A 19,357-nucleotide genomic window follows, 5' to 3' on the forward strand; every position below is an offset into this window, starting at 1 on the left:
TTTTCAATATTTGTTTACTGAGAACCCTTGATGTAACAATTTAAAAGGGTGGAAATTTGTACTCCCTTGAACCACGGACTGAAACGTAAAGTGAGTACCAGGCTCATAAAGATCTGTTCTGCTGAGCAACACATTAACATGCAGCAGACTCTTGGTTGGAGAATGATACCGAATATAACATAGCCCATGAAAAATAAGAGCAACGATCGGTTTTGAGAGGAGCAATGTTGATTGAATGTAATCATAAGGCTGTAAAAGTATAACTTTGTACAGAAAGACTGTCATCTACCCTTTGTAGAGTATGTCTCCTCACCGAATACAAAAATAAGAAGCTTGACCATAAAAAGTAGCTGCCATGTCTGAAAGAACCACCTTTCAACAATTCTCCCCACTTGAATCAACTGATATGAGCATGCAGTTTGTATCAATATCAGAACATGTCGATGAAATGTTCTTTGGCTTAAACTTAAGAGGACTGCTGGAGTCAAAATGTTGAGGGATCATAGTGGATACTTTTAGGTATTTTAAAACATATTCAAGCTACTGCAACCAGCTGCAAAATACATTAGAACACAGTAATGTCACATTGTGGACATATGCTAGCAATTTCTGAATTAAAGCTTATTCTACTTTCACCTCAGACATTTAGGAACTGATGCATTTCCAAAAAGTGTGAATACAAAGATATGGCAACATTGAACAAAATACAAACAGGATTACTGCATCCAATTAAGTAAGCAGCATACCGGTGTGTTTCAGACACAATGTGTGTTAGTAAACTGGGCAAACAAAAACAAGAGACCAAAACTTGCTCCATATTCACACAAGTTGTCACACAATTTAAACTTTATGAAAAATTATAGTTCAATGAATCAAAAAATATATAAAACATATGCAGTATACATGTATATAAAAAGACAATTAGTGCTTTGTCGACTGAGTACTTTAAAGGTGTGTGGTGCTCTGAGTTTGTTCAGCCATACTGTCTGTGGGCAAAGAGGACACTTTGACATCGGTTAAAGTGTCTTTTGTTGTGTCTCTGAGGCAGGTTGTTCCGTCGGCTGCTAGCGAGTTGGCTTCCTCCAGCTCGCTCAATTCCTCTCCCTCGTTGGCACTGCAATCAGACTCCTCGGTGTCACTTCCACAGGAGCTGGACGTCTCGCCCTCCGAGTCGGAGTAAACTTCGGCTCCGTGGAAGATGTAGTGATTTGGTGCTTGGAACAGGTATTGGCCTGCTGTTGGTAGAACAAGAACAATATTTACTTCCTAAAACTGCAAATTATATTCATAAAGTCAGGTTTCAAAGAAACCCTTTGGACAGAGGGAGGCATGTTTAGGAGGGCGTGGCTACATTGTGTACAAACATTATCTCTACTGTTCTTTTTGCTTACTGTCAAGGCGTTTGCTGAGTGGACTCCTGCTGATTCGATTCATCCAACACCGTCTACGGAACTCAAGGCTGGAAGTTTGGCTCTTTTTTTCCGTGGCTTTTTCTTTTGTTGCGTCTTTGTTTGGTAACTCGGAATCTTCGGTTCTTTCCTCGCCGGGGCAATGTGTGTCAGGACAAGGCTGCGAAGGCGAAATGTTAGCTGTGACATTTGGACTCGACGTCTCCTCTGAAGGCATACGGATTGAGTCTGTGCTGTGTTGCTTTGATTCCTCTGGCGCTCCTTCATTGGCCGCAGCATTCAATGTCTCGCTTCGGGGCTGCTCTGGTAACCTGGGGGGTTTCTCCGTGATCTCAGAGAGTCTTATGGTGTTGTAGCATAGCTGCTCAAAGTCCCCGCCTAGACGATGACAGAGCTCATTGACGATGACGTCGCAGTCGCCGAGCAGCTCTACATCAAAGTTGAGGTGTGGCAGCTGCTCTCTGTTGATCAGGATCTGAGGCACTTCATGAGGAATAGAGTCTGAGTGGGATAAGAAGGACAGCTGTGGTAAATATTTTCACTTCCTTAAAGCACAAAGAAAATCCTTCATCTGAGCGACGCATACTTGGGATGAGGGCAACAGGTCGGACTTTCAGAGACGACCCGATGACAATCAATAGATCCACCTCATCTTTGTCTTGCTTCATGGCTCTGTGGAACATTTCTGGAAGATTCTCTCCAAAGAAGACTATGTCCGGTTTCATTATTGCCAAAGGAATGTCGGGACACCGAGGACAATGGGGGACCCGCTGCAGGAGGAATGCAACATAATTAGGATTTCAAACATTTTTCTTTGTCAGTTAGCATAGGCAGCGGAGAAAATACAGATTATCTTGCCATTATGGATAATTTATTGTGATATTTATAGGGGAGCTGCACTTTTCTTTGGAATTTTGCCTATCGCTCACTGATAATGAAAAACATGGTATTCTGTAGTTGTTGATATTGTTTCTCCGTCTTATCCCCCTCTCGTCCCCACAATTTCTCCCGTCTTCCTTTTTTTCCTCTTTCTATCCCCTCCTATTCCGGTCTGGTTGTGACAAACATTAATATAAATCTGTTTAACAAAGTCAAATACTAATAAGCCAACATTAAATCTGTATAGCAAATATGGGCATCTACATCAACATTATGATTTGCCCGAGTAGCTGGACAGGACAACAACAAAAAAAGGCATTCGTCATCCAAGTGGGAATATATAACAGTCAGCATCCTATTGACAGCAGACCTTGTACAGTAAATTATGTTTTATTATGTCTGTTGGCTCAAAGTCTGCTGTGAGTAGAAATCATTGATGTTAAAAAAGTGAGCATTGTGATGGGTTTTTAAAGTCATTGGGCCGCATATGCTTAAAATGAGAGAAATATGTAAATAGTACATGTTATAAATGTGCCTATTACTACATTGTATATGTACTTACAGCCTGTATATAAAACCTTAATGGAACTGTATGTTTTGAAGTGCTTTATAGGCTGAATAGAAACTCCCATAAGCTCCATTTTAAGCAGACTTGATTGCTTTTATTTACCATTTAGAATGCATAAAAAAAACTATGTTTATTCCTTACATAAGGACTGTAAATGGGCAAAATTTAAAAAAAGTGCAGTTCCCCTTTAAGAATTATTAACTTCAGTAATAGTATCTACTTTCTGAGTCTCAATCTTTATTTAGCCATGACACATATTTTACATTTGAAAACAATGTTGAGAAATAGGATAATTGCTGGTTGCAGGAGCTCTGTCCTCCCGTGGTTCCTCCTTTGTGGTCTTGATATTTCCTCTCTTGGTTTTGTGTTTTTTGCCTTTTGGATCGAGCCCCAGTGGGACTGCGCAACAAGGGGTGGCGCTTTGTGACATCTACGCTACTTTCTGGTGCTTTTTTAAAGAACTTTTGGATCTGCCTTAAGGGGCGCCATGGCCATGTTTACACCGGAAATCAGCTACTGTTTCTCTGCCATGCTGGAGCCCGCGTGGAGAGACCAGAAGAGATGGAGAAGGGAGAGACAGGCGGGACCGCGGAGCTAACATTCAGAATTGGGATGGACGGGGCTTTACTGAGCCATGGCTGGATGGACCTCTGTTGAACCCTTTGGTATCCCTGAATGGATTCTCGCTCATCCCCTCGAATTGGACGTCAGCCGAGGTAGTCTGCTTCTTCGGTTACTTTGTTGGGTCTGTTCTTGTCTCTGGCTGTGCTGCGTCGAGCACTGCAGAAGCCACCGTGATGTATGTGGGTGTTGAAATGGGTTTTTGTTGTTTGTCTATGCATTGCGTAATTGTATGTGTGCTATTTTTTTTTCTGTTGTGTTTTACTTTGTAGCTGTATGTAGCTGAAATTGCACCGCTGAAGTGGCAGCTGGTTGCATTAGCGCTGCGTTCCTTTTAAACAATCACAGGTACAAGCGGCCAAAATGAGTGTCCTCCGCCGGGTGGCGGGGTTCTCTCCCTTAGAGATAGGGTGAGTAGCTCTGCCATCTGGGGGGAGCTCAAATTAAAGCCGCTGCTCCTCCACATCGAGAGGAGCCAGATGAGGTGGTTCGGGCTTCTGCCACCCGAACGCTTCCCTAAGGAGGTGTTTTGGGCACGTCCGACCGGTAGGAGGCCACGGGGAAGACCCAGGACACATTGGGAAGACTACGTCACCCGGCTGGCCTGGGTATGCCTCGGGATCCCCCTGGAAGAGCTGGATGAAGTGGCTGAGGAAAGTCTGGGTTTCCCTGCTTAGGCTGCTGCCCCCGCAACCCGACCTTGGATAAGCGGAAGAAGATTGATGGATGGATTTTGTTTTTTAAAATAAAGTCAGGGGAAAAAAGAGCTATGATTGGTCAGCTTGTTAAAACATTTGGATTGGCGGGGCCCACCTTTACAAACCTCTTTTCAAATGGTTTTAAAGCAATGTGCACATTAAAAGTGAGCGTTGTATTAAAATGATTAGTTTTAGATCCAACATTAAAGTGAGTGTTGCTTTGGAGACCATTGTTAGTTACAACCACTCTTACACAGGAAAACGTTTGAAAGAGTATTTGCAAGTAGTTCCCACCTGTGTGTACCAAAACAAAGATTCCCGATGACTGAAAGAGGCTCACTCCGTTCATGTAATTCTGCTGTTGAATAAACACGCTCAGGTGCTGAGAGCAATGCAGAGTTGTATCCAGTTTGAAAGAAACAGCCGAAGAAAAAAAACACAGACGTAACAATTCATTGGCGACGGAAAGGTTATCAGGTTTATTTTCATTTATCGTTACATTACTTGACCTATTGATGGTCCGAACATCAAATTGAATGTTTTTTAATTAAATTTAAGGCCTTAATTTTTCCTAAATCTATTTATTGATTTTTAATGCCTTTTGAAATTATTTTTCTTTTAATCCATCCGTCCATCTTTCTACAGCTTATTCCCTTTGGGGTCACGGATATTGGCAAAATTTACCTAGTGTGTGAATTGTCTATCCGTGTTGGCCCTGCGATGAGATGGCGACTTGTCCCGGTTATACCGCACCTTCCGCCCGAATGCAGCTGAGATGGGCTCCAGCACACCCCGTGACCCCGTAAGGGACAAGCAGTAGAAAATGGATGGATGAATGTAAAAACTTTTCACATTGTCATAATGGGGTATTGTCTTCAGAATTTTGAGGACAAAACATTTTTTTTTTGTATTTTGAAATACAACTGTAGCATAACATTTTTAAAAACTGAAGCGCTGTGACAACTTTTTGAATGCATTGTAGGTTCTGTTTAAAAAATAAAAAATAAACTTATTTCTAGTGGTTTTGGACACTTTTGAAGACTAACACTTATTGATAGAAATTATTCATAATTAATAATTTGAATAAATCAAAAAACTAATAAAGTTTACTATTTTTTAATCAGACCTTAGTCCCATCAATTACATCCAATATGAAGAAGATCGATAAGTGTATAAATCTAATTTTGCAAATGTATGTAATGCCCAGAGTTTACCTGTAAGTAGTTTTACGTGGACTTGGGCTTGCATCTACAGCAAACAAACATAGAAGACAGATGACTGTATTACAACTTAAGTTTAAGTAGTAATGTATAATTCAGAAAACAAAAAATAAATCTAGTGTAACTTCAACTTATATTATAGTGTAGTTATTCTCTGTCTTCTTGTTAACCTACAAACATAAATTCACCTAAAACTACTTTTGGGTAAGTTGAGCGTATCAAATGCAAAAATTAAGTTTTAACGTTTGTTATTTTCCGTCTTTATAGCTGATGTATTTTGGTACCAGTACCAACATGTATTTTGGTACCAGTACCAACATGTATTTTGATACCAGTACCAACATGTATTTTGATACCAGTACCAACATGTATTTTGATACCAGTACCAACATGTATTTTGATACCAGTACCAAAATGTATTTTGATACAAGTACCAAAATGTATTTTGGTACAAGTACCAAAATGTATTTTGATACAAGTACCAAAATGTATTTTGATACAAGTACCAAAATTTATTTTGATACAAGTACCAAAATTTATTTTGATAAATCTCAAAATGTAAACTTGACCACAAAAAATGCCATTAATTGGCTTTATTTTAACAAATGTTATGATCCATTAAACATAGGTTTATCATGGCAATCAAAGAACAATTTTGGCATTAAATGACAATGAACATACTAGACAACTCTCTTTGAGTAGTAAGAAAACAAACGATTACACAAACAAATTTGGCAGAAACGTGTTGTGCCATTTCCAATTATTTTATTTCGTCATGATTATGAGGGGCAAGCGGTAGAAAAAATAAGACAATTTCAAAATACTGTATCACTGTCAAGCACATGTTGCAGATGGCCGAGTCTATATTCTTTTGGCACCATGAAGAACCGATTGCCACTTCTTTTTTCCGTCTTCTTAGTACTGTTTACTTCGTCACCGGTGCCATTATGGAACCGAGTGGCACATGCGCGCGCGCAAACTTAATCTTTTTAAACGGCAAAACAAGTAAGCCTATCAAATGCATTGGTGCTTTGGGGTGAAAATTACCAATGCTAGGTGATAGGATCTATGTGACTGCTGCACCCAAATAAATTACATGATGGCAAGAACTTTGAAAATATAACAGAGAAATTGCACTTTAAGTCACCGTGTGGTTACGGGTTTAAATTTAAACTTCAAACCCAGAGCTAAATGTTAGTCTTATTGATATTTTACCAAATGCTTATACACATACCTGATTAAAGATGTCTTCCCTTACAACTTCACAATCCACTTGGTATTTACAGATGAGGCAGGAAGCAGTTGCAAATGACCCTGAAAGTAATTTCTGATTACATTTTGACATAATGAAGATCCCTTGCCTCCCCAAAAAAGATTGTTGATGAGTTAGGGTTGTCACTTACCATGACACTGGATGATTCGCTGAACTCCAGCCACTTGTTCTAACGTATCAATATTCTGTGTGTAGTTGCGCAGCAACTTGCCCTGTTTGTCCAGCATATATATGAATTTGTGACAGGGTGAAGGCTGAAACTGACCTGGGTAGATCTCCTGTGGCAAAGACGATGCATTGAGCACTTAGCAGAAAAATTGACATAGGCGCCGTTACACCTACACTAGCTTTGCAAGAATAAACATACATTCAGCAAACCTTAGCAAACTTGAAAAATGGCCGTGGGTCTCTTTGGAAGTATTCAATGTCAAACATAGCTTGGGGGTCTGGAAGATCTGGAAAATCGACAGCAAGTCGGGCATAAATTCCATCTCTGGAGCGAAAGTCTGGTATTCCACATGACACTGAAACCTGAAAGAATAGAGGAATTTAATTTAAGCCACGTCCACATGAACATTTAAAAATGTGTTTCTGTGCACTGTGGCCCGTCCACTCGCAAATAGGGATTTTTGTACTAAAAAGCAGAGTGTTTTTGTTCTCAAAAAATCCGGCTACAGCATGTGTGAACGAGCAAAACAGAGTCTTTGGTTTGTGTCAAAACAGTTTGTGACATTATTTCATGTTTTTAAAACGTATAGGTATTTAACAACAGAACATGAAGTTATTGACCTACAACTATTCGGGCTATTCAACTTGCAGTATAGGGGCCAAATCCATTCATCCATCCATCCATTTTTACCGCTTGTCCTGTTCGGGGTCGCGGGGGAGCTGGAGCCTATCTCAGCTGCATTCGGGCAGAGGGCAGGGTACACCCTGGACAAGTCGCCACCTCATCAAAGGGCCAACACAGATAGACAACATTCACACTCACATCTATTCAATTCCGTTCAAAACTAATGTGTTTCTCAAGGGTAAGTCATCCCCCTTTTTTTTTAGTTACAATTGTTTTAACACAATTTGATTTATGTAACTAAGGTTATGCACCTGGGGATAGGCTGATTTTGAAACACTAAATTGGCCCCAGTGTGTGATTGTGAATGTTGTCTGTCTATCCGTGTTGGCTCTGTGATGAGGTGGCGACTTGTCCAGGGTGTACCCTGCCCTCTGCCCGAATGCAGCTGAGATAGGCTCCAGCGACCCCCCGCGACCCCAAAAGGGACAAGCGGTAGAAAATGGATGGATGGATGGATGGATGGGTTTTGCTGGAGCTTATTTCAGATACAGTCATTTGTTTATCGTCTTTAGTTATACTGCTAGTGTTTCTCAAGGTTCCATTTAAGGTCCTTTTTTTTCATCATTTGGACTATTTAACTGGTGTCCTGTGAGTTCAGTTTATAAGACTTGAGACTCACATTTTTGCAGAAGTTTCTCAAAATCACTATAGTGTTATCATATAGATGGTCTTTGAGTAGCTTTTTGCAGAACGTCCTTAAAAACAGCAAAGCGCTCTTGTAAACCTGACAAAATTAATAGACAAAAATCAAATGTCTACTATAGAGGAAGCAAGTTCTCCGGATTATACAAAATAAGACTAATATTGAAGGGAAAAGTTCAGCCCCCCCGTTCTTTGCTTTCTAGAAATGTGTCCCGTCAGCAAAATTTTGGTTTTCCCCTTGACCTGTGATATTTTTCTATATTGATTAACATAGGCATAATATTTCCACAAAATGCGAATGACAGCCTGTGAAAGCATTTTCCCACGTGGACAGAAATCTGATCTTAAAGTATGAAAGTATCTGTGTTCGTGGGGACAGTCTTAACATGGATAATGATATGGCCTAAAATCTGTCACATTATAAATTGTAGCCTTTTGCGATAATGATATATATCATGGTATATTATTTGGTATGCAAATGATAATGGAACCATTTTGAAACAGGTTATACAGGCTCCTAATTTAGTTGCTGATGGATGCAGTAACACACTGCGTCATTTCCTGTGGTATTTCCTCAAAGCCATTACTAATCTACTTGCTAATTTACTGTTAATATCTGGTTACTTTCTGTTGTAACATGGTTCCATCTACACTTCAGTTAAAATGTAATAAGCACTTATTCTTCTGTTGTTTGGATACTTCACATCAGATTTGGGCAATACTAAAAATGTGGGTATCAATCAAATACAAAAACATCAAACACATTTTTTATAGTAAAAGTATCGATCTAACTACTGTAGTACCAATTATGATACTATACTTGGTATCGTTAAAGTCAATATTTGTATTGATCCGCCCACTTTTGATTACATTCAAGAGCTCTAACTTAGCTGTTAACGGTTAGCATATCTTCCTACAGCGTGTAGTGTAGAATGTTAAGCTATTCCTTGTCCTACAGTGATAACAATAGCCGTAAAAAAACAGTTTATTTGCCGCCAATAAAGCGAAGATTGCTGATTGGAAAGTTACTTTGTAGTGTTGAGGGATTTTGGCTAGAATACTTGTCCAGGGTGTACCCCGCCTTCCGCCCGATTGTAGCTGAGATAGGCGCCAGCGCCCCCCGCGACCCCAAAAGGGAATAAGCGGTAGAAAATGGATGGAGAAATGGATGCTACATTGCTTTGAGGACGCGTTTGTTCACTTGTTACTGTCAAATATTCAGGACATAGCTACAATGTGTTAGCATGCATTTTCACATTATGACGATATTATTAAAAGCTCTTTCGTTAGCCAAATTGATGTCATTTATATCATATATCATCTATATAGCACAAACTTTCGTGTGGCCATAACATAACATACTTTAGGAGAATACACATGGTGAATAATACATTGCCTGACACACACCCCAGCACCAGTCAGCACCAGGATCTTTTTGCTTTCGTGGAGTAACCGGACCACATCTTCCAATGTGTTGATGTCTTTTCGCTTCTTTCTTTTGGGAGGTTCTGAAATGTTGATAATGATCTGCCACAGTGTCATGTCATCTAAATCCGGTGGCAGTACAGTCTCAGGCAGCAACTCCCTTAAAATGGTCCTTGGATCTGTCTCTCTGATGTGTTGCTGGATGAAACTGTAGGAGCCTGGTCAAGAACACAATATCTCAGCATTACCCCAAAAACAAGTAATGGGGGCAAAAAAGTGCAAGGTATTCAGGGCTGGGTGATACAAGTATATTTTAAGCAGGATAGAAATAATCTAATGATTTAAAAAAACGCATTACTCATATTGTTAAAATATTTGACTATGTATACAAGGTTACCAATGGCAAATACTTTGCACGAGAATCACTGCCACAAATGTTAACAATCTGAAAGGGTGTTAAGCTGAAATAACAATATTGTCATCTTCTCAGAGAATTGTTGAAGCAGTTGACTGGTTGGTGTTCCTGGCTAACATCTTTGAGGGAACAAGACATGCTTATGTTTTCTAAAAAATGTTCACCTAAAAATTACTGTTAAAAAGGCATATATTTCTTAAGTGGCTGCTGATGTTTTAAAACGTCCTTTTAAACCAGGCACTTAAATATTTTGTTCTCCTGTTTTTGTTATTCGCAGACGATTTGAGCATTGTTGAAGGGTTGTTGATAGAGGATAATATTTTACTTTTCTTTTCTTTCTTTTTGTTACAAAAACAGATATTTTAGAGGCTATTTTTATTTAATATTTTAGGGGTGTAAAATTATCGCATTGATTAGTCATATTGTTAATCACAACATTTTTTAATCGCCTAAATAAAAATGTTAATCTCTAGCGTTACTGTCTCTGTATGTTTGCGAGTTGCCTCACTCTTCTTGTGCCTGACTGAGAGCAACAACACTAGCGTCGCATAGATGGTATGTCAGGAAACTTTAGAAAGTGGGAATAGGATACATTGTATGTGACTAATACACTAAGATATTCATACTAAACTTGACATATCAGAAGTGTTTATTTATATATGTTTAAATATTGTACTTCCAAGTAAATAACTTCATGTGTTTTTGTTACATAAGGTTTGAAACCTAAAATAATGTTGCAAATTAATAGACATGTATGAGACATAAGTGATTGACAGTAGAGCAAGCCAACCAAAGCCAAACATTTTCTGAACTGTTATCAAAAGTTTAACATGAATTGTGACAAATTTAAAGTTTTTTTTTTTAATGTGTTCTCTTAAACCCCTTTTGGCAACATATGCCAGCATTGTGATTAGGGATGTAATAAATGGTATTAATGGTAACCGGGTGTGTAGGAGACAAATAAGGGGCTAGAGGAGCAATGTTAGTGTGGGTGTGTCTCTAGGTTGGAGTGGTAGTAGGTCATATGGGTATATGTGGGTATATGCACAAGTGGGTGTCTACAGTTGTGATCAAAATTATTCAACCCCCACACAATTTGTGTTTTAGCATGTTGGACATTTATTCCGTATTTTGTTTATAGTCATATCAAATAAAGATGTGTCAAATAGACAAAAGCAATTTAAATTATAACACTGTATTTTACAAAATACCAAAAAAGGAAAATTTTCTTAATATCTCATTGACAAAATTATTCAACCACCTAGTTACATGCATCTTTAGTACTTAGAACATCCTGTAGTGGCAATCTTCACCTTCAAATGTTCAAATTTATTGTCACTACTCAACAGGTTTGAGGGAGTGATCCTGCGCAGCAGCAAACATTACAATGAAGTGAGGTCCAGTCAGAAATCCAGTTAATGCATATTTATTAATTAACTTGCAGGGTGAATGAAACATACCATGGATTATTGTAGTGACATTGTGCCATATGTTCTCCTGTCATTCCTGCCTGTTGCTGTGTGCTGTTGGTAGGAACGGTTTGTGCTCCCACACCTGAATCCTCCCTAAGCAGCTCACCTGTGCTCCTATATATGCCTTCCCACCTGCACTGCTCAACCAAGAAGACCGCCACCTTGTGACAAAAGAAAGTAATGCCAACTCAAAATAAGGATGCCTAAAATGGCTCCTACAAACCCTTCGGCAGTAATTACATCCTTCAAACGTGATACATAACCTGACACAAGCTTCTTGCAACGATCTACAGGTATTTTAGCCCATTCCTGTTGGGCAAAGGCCTCCAGTTCATTCATATTCTTGGGCTTGCGTCCTGCAACTGCCTTCATCAAGTCCCACCACAGGTTTTCTATATGATTTAGGTCTGGCGACTGAAGGCCACTCCAGAGTCTTCCAGCCCTTCTTCTGCAACCACTCTGATGTTGATTTGGAGGTATGCTTGGGATCGTTGTCCTGTTGGAAGGTCCAACGTCTCCCAAGCCTCAGCTTCGTCACTGACTTCATGAAATTTGCAACTAATATGTCCTGCTAGGAGATAGAATTCATAATGCCTTGAACGCGCTGGAGATTCCCGGTACCTGAGGCAGAGAAACAGCCCCAGAGCATGACTGACCACCCACCATGCTTAACAGTAGGCAAGGTGTTCTTCTCTTTGTAAGCTTCATTTTTTTCTCCCTAAGACTTAATGTTGATTCATAGGCCCAAAAAGTTCCAGTTTTGTCTCATCACTCCATAGAACAGTTTCCCAAAACCTTTGGGGTTTGTCCGGATGATTTTTGGCATACTGGAGTCTATTTTCTTGTGCCTGGTAGTCAGAAGTGGGGTGCCCCTGGGAGTTTTGGCATGGAGGCCTTCATCTCGTAGTGCGTGCCTTATTGTCTGGGACGAAACCTGCGTTCCTCCCTCTGCAATGTCCTGTTGTAGTTCCTCAGCTGTTACCCGGGGGTTTTTCACCACTGTACGCACACAGCATCCTCTTTCTACCACGCCCAGTTAGTGTTTCCACTGTGCCTTTAGCTTTAAACTTGCGAATTATGCTCACAACTGTGTCTCTTGGAATGTGTAATGTCTTTGCTATTTTCATATATCCATATCCTTTCTTATGAAGAGAAATTACCTCCTCTCTTGACTTGTTTGACCACTCCCTGGACTTCACCATGTTGCAAATACACCATTGACCATCTACAAGTAGCTGAGCGTCACAGTCTTTTTCAATCAGTTTAATTGTTGCTCGTTATGGTTCTAATCACATCTACAGGTGTTTTCAACACCTGATTGAAAAAACCTTATTCAAATTCTGTTCTTAAGAGTTATGATCTTCAAGGGGTTGAATAATTTTGTCAATGAGATATTAAGAGAAATGACACTGTTTGGTATGTTACAAAATATAATGTTGTAATTCAAAATGCATTTGTCTATTTAATGCATCTTTATTTGATATGACTATAAACAAAATACGGAATAAATGTCCAACTTGCTAAAACACAAAAATTGTGTGGGGGTTGAATAATTTTGATCTCAACTGTACATAATTGGCATTTAAGGAGAGCACACACATGTGATTGAGGATAGAGGAGAGGATAATTTCGTTTACCGCTTTACTTTACTATTCTATTTCATCTTGTTTATCACTTCCGTCAGTCATTGTGTCCATATTTATAGTCTTCTGTATTTTGTTAAAAAAATTAAACCCACTTCAAATGCACTACTGAGTTAAGCGTGTCATTCAACAGACAGAAAAAGCATTCAGAGACCTCCAGAGACCAAAACAGGGAATGTAGGGTGCCAAAGCGGTAAAAGTCGACAACTAGTATTACCGTTGTAAATCCAAATGATCAAAAATACTGGTTGACAACTGCACCTTTATAAACTTTCGGACAAACTGCCATTGGCTTAAATGCTAACATGAATACAAGGGACACAAACAACTTTCGCCAAAAAGAAACAACATACCCTAATCTAAATTTATAAAAAACGATTGCTGTCTGAGCAATTAAGATGTGCACATTCAACCTACAAGCTGTGCTATCTTAGCTCGGAGTGACAGATCTAAACTTTGAGGAATATGACACAAAGGTGTTTTTACAGTGCGTTTAAGGACTGCTGAACAGAGTAGGACGCCACAACACCTGCCAGAACACTTATCACTGAAGCGTAAGAAATGGAAAACATGCAAAATAATTGACTTACTAATAGTAGGACTAGAGCTGAAACGATTCCTCGAGTAACTCAAGTAATTCGATTACAAAATATATTCGAGGAAATGTTGCTGCCTTGAGACGTTAATTATTTTTACGGCATTTTGCCTTGTTTAGTAAACAGTAGTCAAAGCTCACGTTTTGCAAGGACTGTTTAGGTATTGCACAGCGTGTTTACATCACAGATAATACACCCCTTGCACTGCAAAACATTGTTATTTTTTAAATACTTTTTTCGCCGACATAACTCACAATGGCAGACGCCGCAGAAAGCAGTGGACAGGAGCCATAGCAAAACGAGGGAATTAAGAAGCGAAAAAAGTTGTCTGAGGTGTGGGAACACTTCACACTGAAATCGCAGTAGTATGCAAACATTGCAAAGTGGCGCTCTAGTACCACAATAGCACAGGTGCTGTAGCACTTGTCAAAAAAGCATCCGATTGAGGCACGTCCACAGGCGAGGTAAGTCATCTTTTATCAAATGCAAATGCAAAAGTTGTGTTAGTAAAATAAATGTTATTAATTATAATAACCAGGATGTGTTCTTTCACTCCCGTGAAGTCATCAAATGCTGCAAAAATGTGTTAAACTAACAATGCTATCCGAGCTGTTGTGCTCAATTAGCCTTTCATTAGTAACCACGCGAAAATAATCGTGAAAAGTTATTCGGGTTATTCAAGTCATGCAACCACATGCTACTTGGATAGCTGGCACTTGTACCCTCTATAGTCTCTGTAGAATGTAAGAGTGCCAATTATGTGCCAAGTTCCAGTCAGCCATATTGGTTCTGAATATGAAGTTGCACTATTCAAATGCAGTTTTAAAGGCACTACCTAATCCACGTTTCATGTTAATATATTGAAAACTGTTCTTGTTTTATTTTTGATACTAACATTATATTTTTATTTTAACTTTCTCAGGGAATATTCATTTTAAACTATTTTTTGTATATGTTTGTGTTTTAATCTCAAACATGTAATTATGGCAAAATAAACATTGATTACTATTTTGCATGCAATTAATGGAATGAACTGTTTTGCATTCTTAAAATTTAAAACTGTTATCATTAAGTGGTTTGTCTTTTTATAGTTTATGTATTGTTGGCAGGTAGAAAAACAGCTCAGTGGATTTGCGTGGAGACACCAACATTTAAACGGCACCGTATAATAATCACCTAAAACGCACGAGAGACAAGAATTTTGTTTATGCGGTCACAACACACAGCACATAGGGTTGTGAGTGTACCTGTTTTTATTAGCACATACAAATTGGCACAATCAACCACGGATGCATTTCAGCTGTGCGTGTCAGCCTTCAATAATGAAAACAGGCGTTTAGGAAATAAAATAATTAGGCCAAACACAAAAATCGTAACATAAAAATATGATTTATTCGATTAATCGGATTGGATAGAATACTCGATTACCAAAGTATTCAATAGCTGCAGTTTTAAGTAGATCTATTTATTTTAGGTATTAAAAAAAGATTTCAGTGTGTATGTGCAAGTACTTCTTGAGCGCATTCAACAATACCATGATAATGACAACCTTGCTAATTTGGGTTGCAATAACCGTGATATAAAATTTTCACATCATCTTCCCTGGTATTGATGAGCTTATCTAAAGCAGATGAAAAGCAACAAATTCAACATTCAACACCAGAAAATTGTTTATACTGTTTTTTAAGCATCAACTATAGCACTTTAAGTAGAACAGAGGTTTTAGTTTAGTAAGTTTATAAAACTTATTTTGTCTTTAAATACTTGTCTTAGTATTAATGTAAAACTAAATAAATTATCTCAATTTGGTGGCTTTTTTTAGAATCTTAAAAAGGTGAAATTAAAACAGATGAATTCAATTAATTAATTAAAGATCATAATTAATCGCTATTTTTTTTCAAATTGCTTGACAACACTGATTATTTATGTGCATCCACACATGAATCTTTAAACGAATAATGTTAAGTACCGTATTTTCCGGACCATAGAGCTCACCGGCATATAGGCCATACCCACTAAATTTTAGAAGAAAAACATGTTTTTCATATATTAGCTGCACCTGACAATAAGCAGCAGAGATGTACGTTGTGAAAGTAGTTTACAGAGGAAGATTTTGTAAATGTTTATTTACATACCTTAATTGTTTCCATACGGTGCCTGAAACACGGCTGATCAAACATAACAGAAGTCATCATCATAGACCAGACCTGGGCAAATTAAAGCGGCCCGTTAAACTTTTCAATCTGGTCCGCCGAACATTGCCAAATAATTTTTTTAGATCTTTAAGATGGAAACTGTAACTGCCATTATGATGTGCTGTGATGTTTTCAAATTACTGTAAGTATTGCACTATACAAAGTATTTCAATGGTTGGAACCTGCGCTTTTGCATAATATACTAGTTACTATGGTAATCTAAGTCACAGCAGCTGAGACGAGGCACCAAGCAGTGTGGGTGGGGAAAATTTCCACAAAGTGTTTCCAGAGCGAGTCTGAAAATTCGGGTGTCAGGGACAGACACGGACAAAGATTTTTACAACAAAGTTCTAAAGCTCAGTGATAGATCAGATTGTAGGTGGTGTTTTGTTTTACCCTTCGTGTTCATATTTTGCTGTGTTTGTTGCATTTTTGTTGCGTTTCGCTTTATTATAAATTATGTAGATCGAGAGGTGGTGTGATGTTCATATGTTGTCAATATTCAGTGTTTTATCTTTAATAGTTAATATTGTAAATTCAACATTCTTTATTTTCATGTACATTCATGGTGTCTCATTCAGTAAAAAAAAATCTAAAATTCCATTCCGTTTTTTTAAAGTGGTCTGTCAGAACGTTTTTAGCATTCAACATTATTGTGAGGTTTTGTATTAGTGTTCCTAAAAATAGATATAGCGGCCCCCAGACACATTTATTTCTCAAAATTTGGCCCCGAGTCAAAATAATTGCCCAGGCCTGTCATAGACCTGTGGAAGCTAGCTCTCTAATCAGCTAAATAGATTTAATAACTCCACGGGGATGTTTTTGTGAATTTACTGAGGAATATGTGAAACTGAAACAATACAAAAAGAATGGTAAGTTAAAACTAACACAGACACTAGTAATCTTGTTAGCATATTAGCTAATGTTGCTTGTTTGATTACATTACCTTAGCATGTACAAATATGCCTGAAAACACTACTATCAAACATGTGAAAGTTTGGTAAGTATGAACTGTTTTGGTTATATTGTAAAACTTACAAACGTTGCTTGGGGTGATGAATGAAGAAACCATATGAGTAGCAACGCTATGGCCAACTAGAGGACGGAATGGCTCTTTTACTTCCGGTTCAGGTCACTAAACCGAAGGAAACCCACAGCACCTGCAGTGAGCAAACTCATCCAAAGATTGGTGCCATAGCACAGACAATAACACACCTTGTCAGTGTCTCGGTTTGTTTTTAATGGAAACCATTGGTTGAATACAAAACATCCCACTTCCAAAGACATGCATCTGGAGATAGGTTGATGGCGGTGGGATGGCGTAGTGGGTAGAGCGGCTGGCCAGAAACCTGAGGGTTGCAGGTTTGCTTCCCAACTATTGACATCCAAAAAAATCGCTGCCGTCGTGTCCTTGGGCAGGACACTTCACACTTTGCCCCCGGTGTTGCTCACACTGGTGAATGATGAATGATAAGTGGTGGTCGGAGGGGCCGTAGGCGCAAACTGGCAGCCACGCTTCCGTCAGTCTACTCCAGGGCAGCTGTGGCTACTGATGTAGCTTACCACCACCAGGTGTGAATGAATGTTGAGTCCCACTTCTCTGTGAGCGCTTTGAGTGTTTAGAAAAGCGTGATATAAATCTAAGTACATTTTTTTTTTTGGATTGGCAACACTAACTTGGCCCTAGTGTGTTAATGTGAGTGTGAATGTTGTCTGTCTGTCTTGGCCCTGTGAAGAGGTGTCGACTTGTCCAGGGTGTACTTCGCCTTCCGCCCGATTGTAGCTGAGATAGGCACCAGCACCCCCCGTGACCCCATAGGGAATAAGCGGTAGAAGATGGATGGGTGGATGGCCATTAGCGAAGAAACATCTCTAAATTAGCCGCACCATTTTATAAGCCGCAGGGTTCAAAGATTAGGAACAAAAGTAGCATTTTATAGTCCGGAAAATACAGTATTTGTTTTAATAAAACAACTTGACACACATATTTGGCTTTGACTTTATCAACTCACTGTCGAAAAATACCGGGATATAAATCACACATATTGATATTCAGCCTAAATATAAGTATTATGAGTATACAGTGGGGCAAAAAAGTATTTAGTCAGCCACCGATTGTGCAGGTTCTCCCACTTAAAATGACATAGGTCTGTAATTTTCATCATAGGTACACTTCAACTGTGAGAGACAGAATGTGGAAAAAAATCCAGGAATTCACATTGTAGGAATTTTAAAGAATTTATTTGTAAATTATGGAGGAAAATAAGTATTTGGTCAACCACTCAAAGCTCTCACTGACGGAATGAGGTTTTGGCTCAAAATTTCACGATACATGGCCCCATTCATTCTTTCCTTAACAAGGATCAATCGTCTTGTTCCCCTTGGCAGAAAAACAGCCCCCAAGCATGATGTTTCCACCCCCATGCTTCAGAGTAGGTATGGTGTTCTTGGGATGCAACTCAGTATTCTTCTTCCTCCAAACAAGAAGAGGTGAGTTTATAACACAATGTTCTATTTTGGTTTCATCTGACCACATGACATTCTCCCAATCCTCTGCTGTATCATCCATGTATCCATTTTGGTATAAACTCAACTTGTCGTGTTTGGAGGAAGAGGAATACTGAGTTGCATCCCAAGAACACCAGACCTACTGTGAAGCAAGAGGGTGAAATCATCATGCTTTGGGGCTGTTTTTCTGCTAAGGGGACAGGACGATTGATCCGTGTTAAGGAAAGAATGAATGGGGCCATGTATCGTGAGATTTTGAGCCAAAACCTCCTTCCATAAGTAAGAGCTTTGAATGGTTGACCAAATACTTATTTTCCACCATAACTTACGAATAAATTCTTTAAAATTCCTACAATGTGAATTCCTGGATTTTTTTTTCACATTCTGTCTCTCACAGTCGAAGTGTACCTATGATGAAAATTACAGATGTCTGTCATCATTTTAAGTGGGAGAACTTGCACAATCGGTGGCTGACTAAATACCTTTTTGCAACACTGTATCACCCAGCTCTAAAATTACTGCTGAAATGAAGCTTGGGCACCTATCTGTGGTTGCGGTGTCCAGTCACTGGAGCTGGCGTGAGAAGATCTGTCATCCTCCTCGGTGATGTGCTCAGGTGTGACAGCCAAACCATTCGAGGGGAGATCGACACACCCAAGAATACCTGAGCGGAAGAAGCAGCACACAAACTACAGCTTTAAAGCTAAAACATGACTATTAACTTGACCCTAACCCTAGTAGAAAGTAGTGTGAGGACTTAAAGGCCTACTGAAACCCACTACTACCCACCACACAGTCTGATAGTTTTTATATCAATGATGAAATATTAACATTGCAACACATGCCAATACGGCCGTTTTAGTTTACTAAATTACAATTTTAAATTTCCCAGGAGTTTTGTCTTCGAAACGTCGTGTAATGATGACTTGTACGCAAGACG

The 19,357-nt window shown here is 39.0% G+C and overlaps 1 protein-coding gene and 1 long non-coding RNA gene across 2 annotated transcripts in view; one reads left to right on the forward strand and one right to left on the reverse strand.

The window, feature by feature from the left end:
- Positions 1-19,357, reverse strand: part of sirt1 (sirtuin 1) — a 21,362-nt gene continuing 2,005 nt past the window's right edge. The window contains exons 3-10 of the mRNA XM_061911836.1: positions 18,959-19,081; positions 9,571-9,806; positions 7,047-7,199; positions 6,799-6,946; positions 6,630-6,709; positions 1,996-2,179; positions 1,392-1,910; positions 1-1,235 (exon numbers count right to left, since the gene is read on the reverse strand). Of these exons, the coding sequence (XP_061767820.1) occupies positions 946-1,235; positions 1,392-1,910; positions 1,996-2,179; positions 6,630-6,709; positions 6,799-6,946; positions 7,047-7,199; positions 9,571-9,806; positions 18,959-19,081 (1,733 nt within the window). The 3' untranslated portion in view covers positions 1-945. The remainder of the gene's footprint in view (positions 1,236-1,391; positions 1,911-1,995; positions 2,180-6,629; positions 6,710-6,798; positions 6,947-7,046; positions 7,200-9,570; positions 9,807-18,958; positions 19,082-19,357) is intronic.
- Positions 13,851-18,772, forward strand: LOC133559250 (uncharacterized). The gene is made up of 2 exons (XR_009808126.1): positions 13,851-14,178; positions 18,298-18,772. It is a non-coding gene; the product is annotated as an uncharacterized LOC133559250 (long non-coding RNA).

This window comes from Nerophis ophidion, linkage group LG09, assembly GCF_033978795.1.
Source record: "Nerophis ophidion isolate RoL-2023_Sa linkage group LG09, RoL_Noph_v1.0, whole genome shotgun sequence".
NCBI lineage: Eukaryota > Metazoa > Chordata > Actinopteri > Syngnathiformes > Syngnathidae > Nerophis > Nerophis ophidion.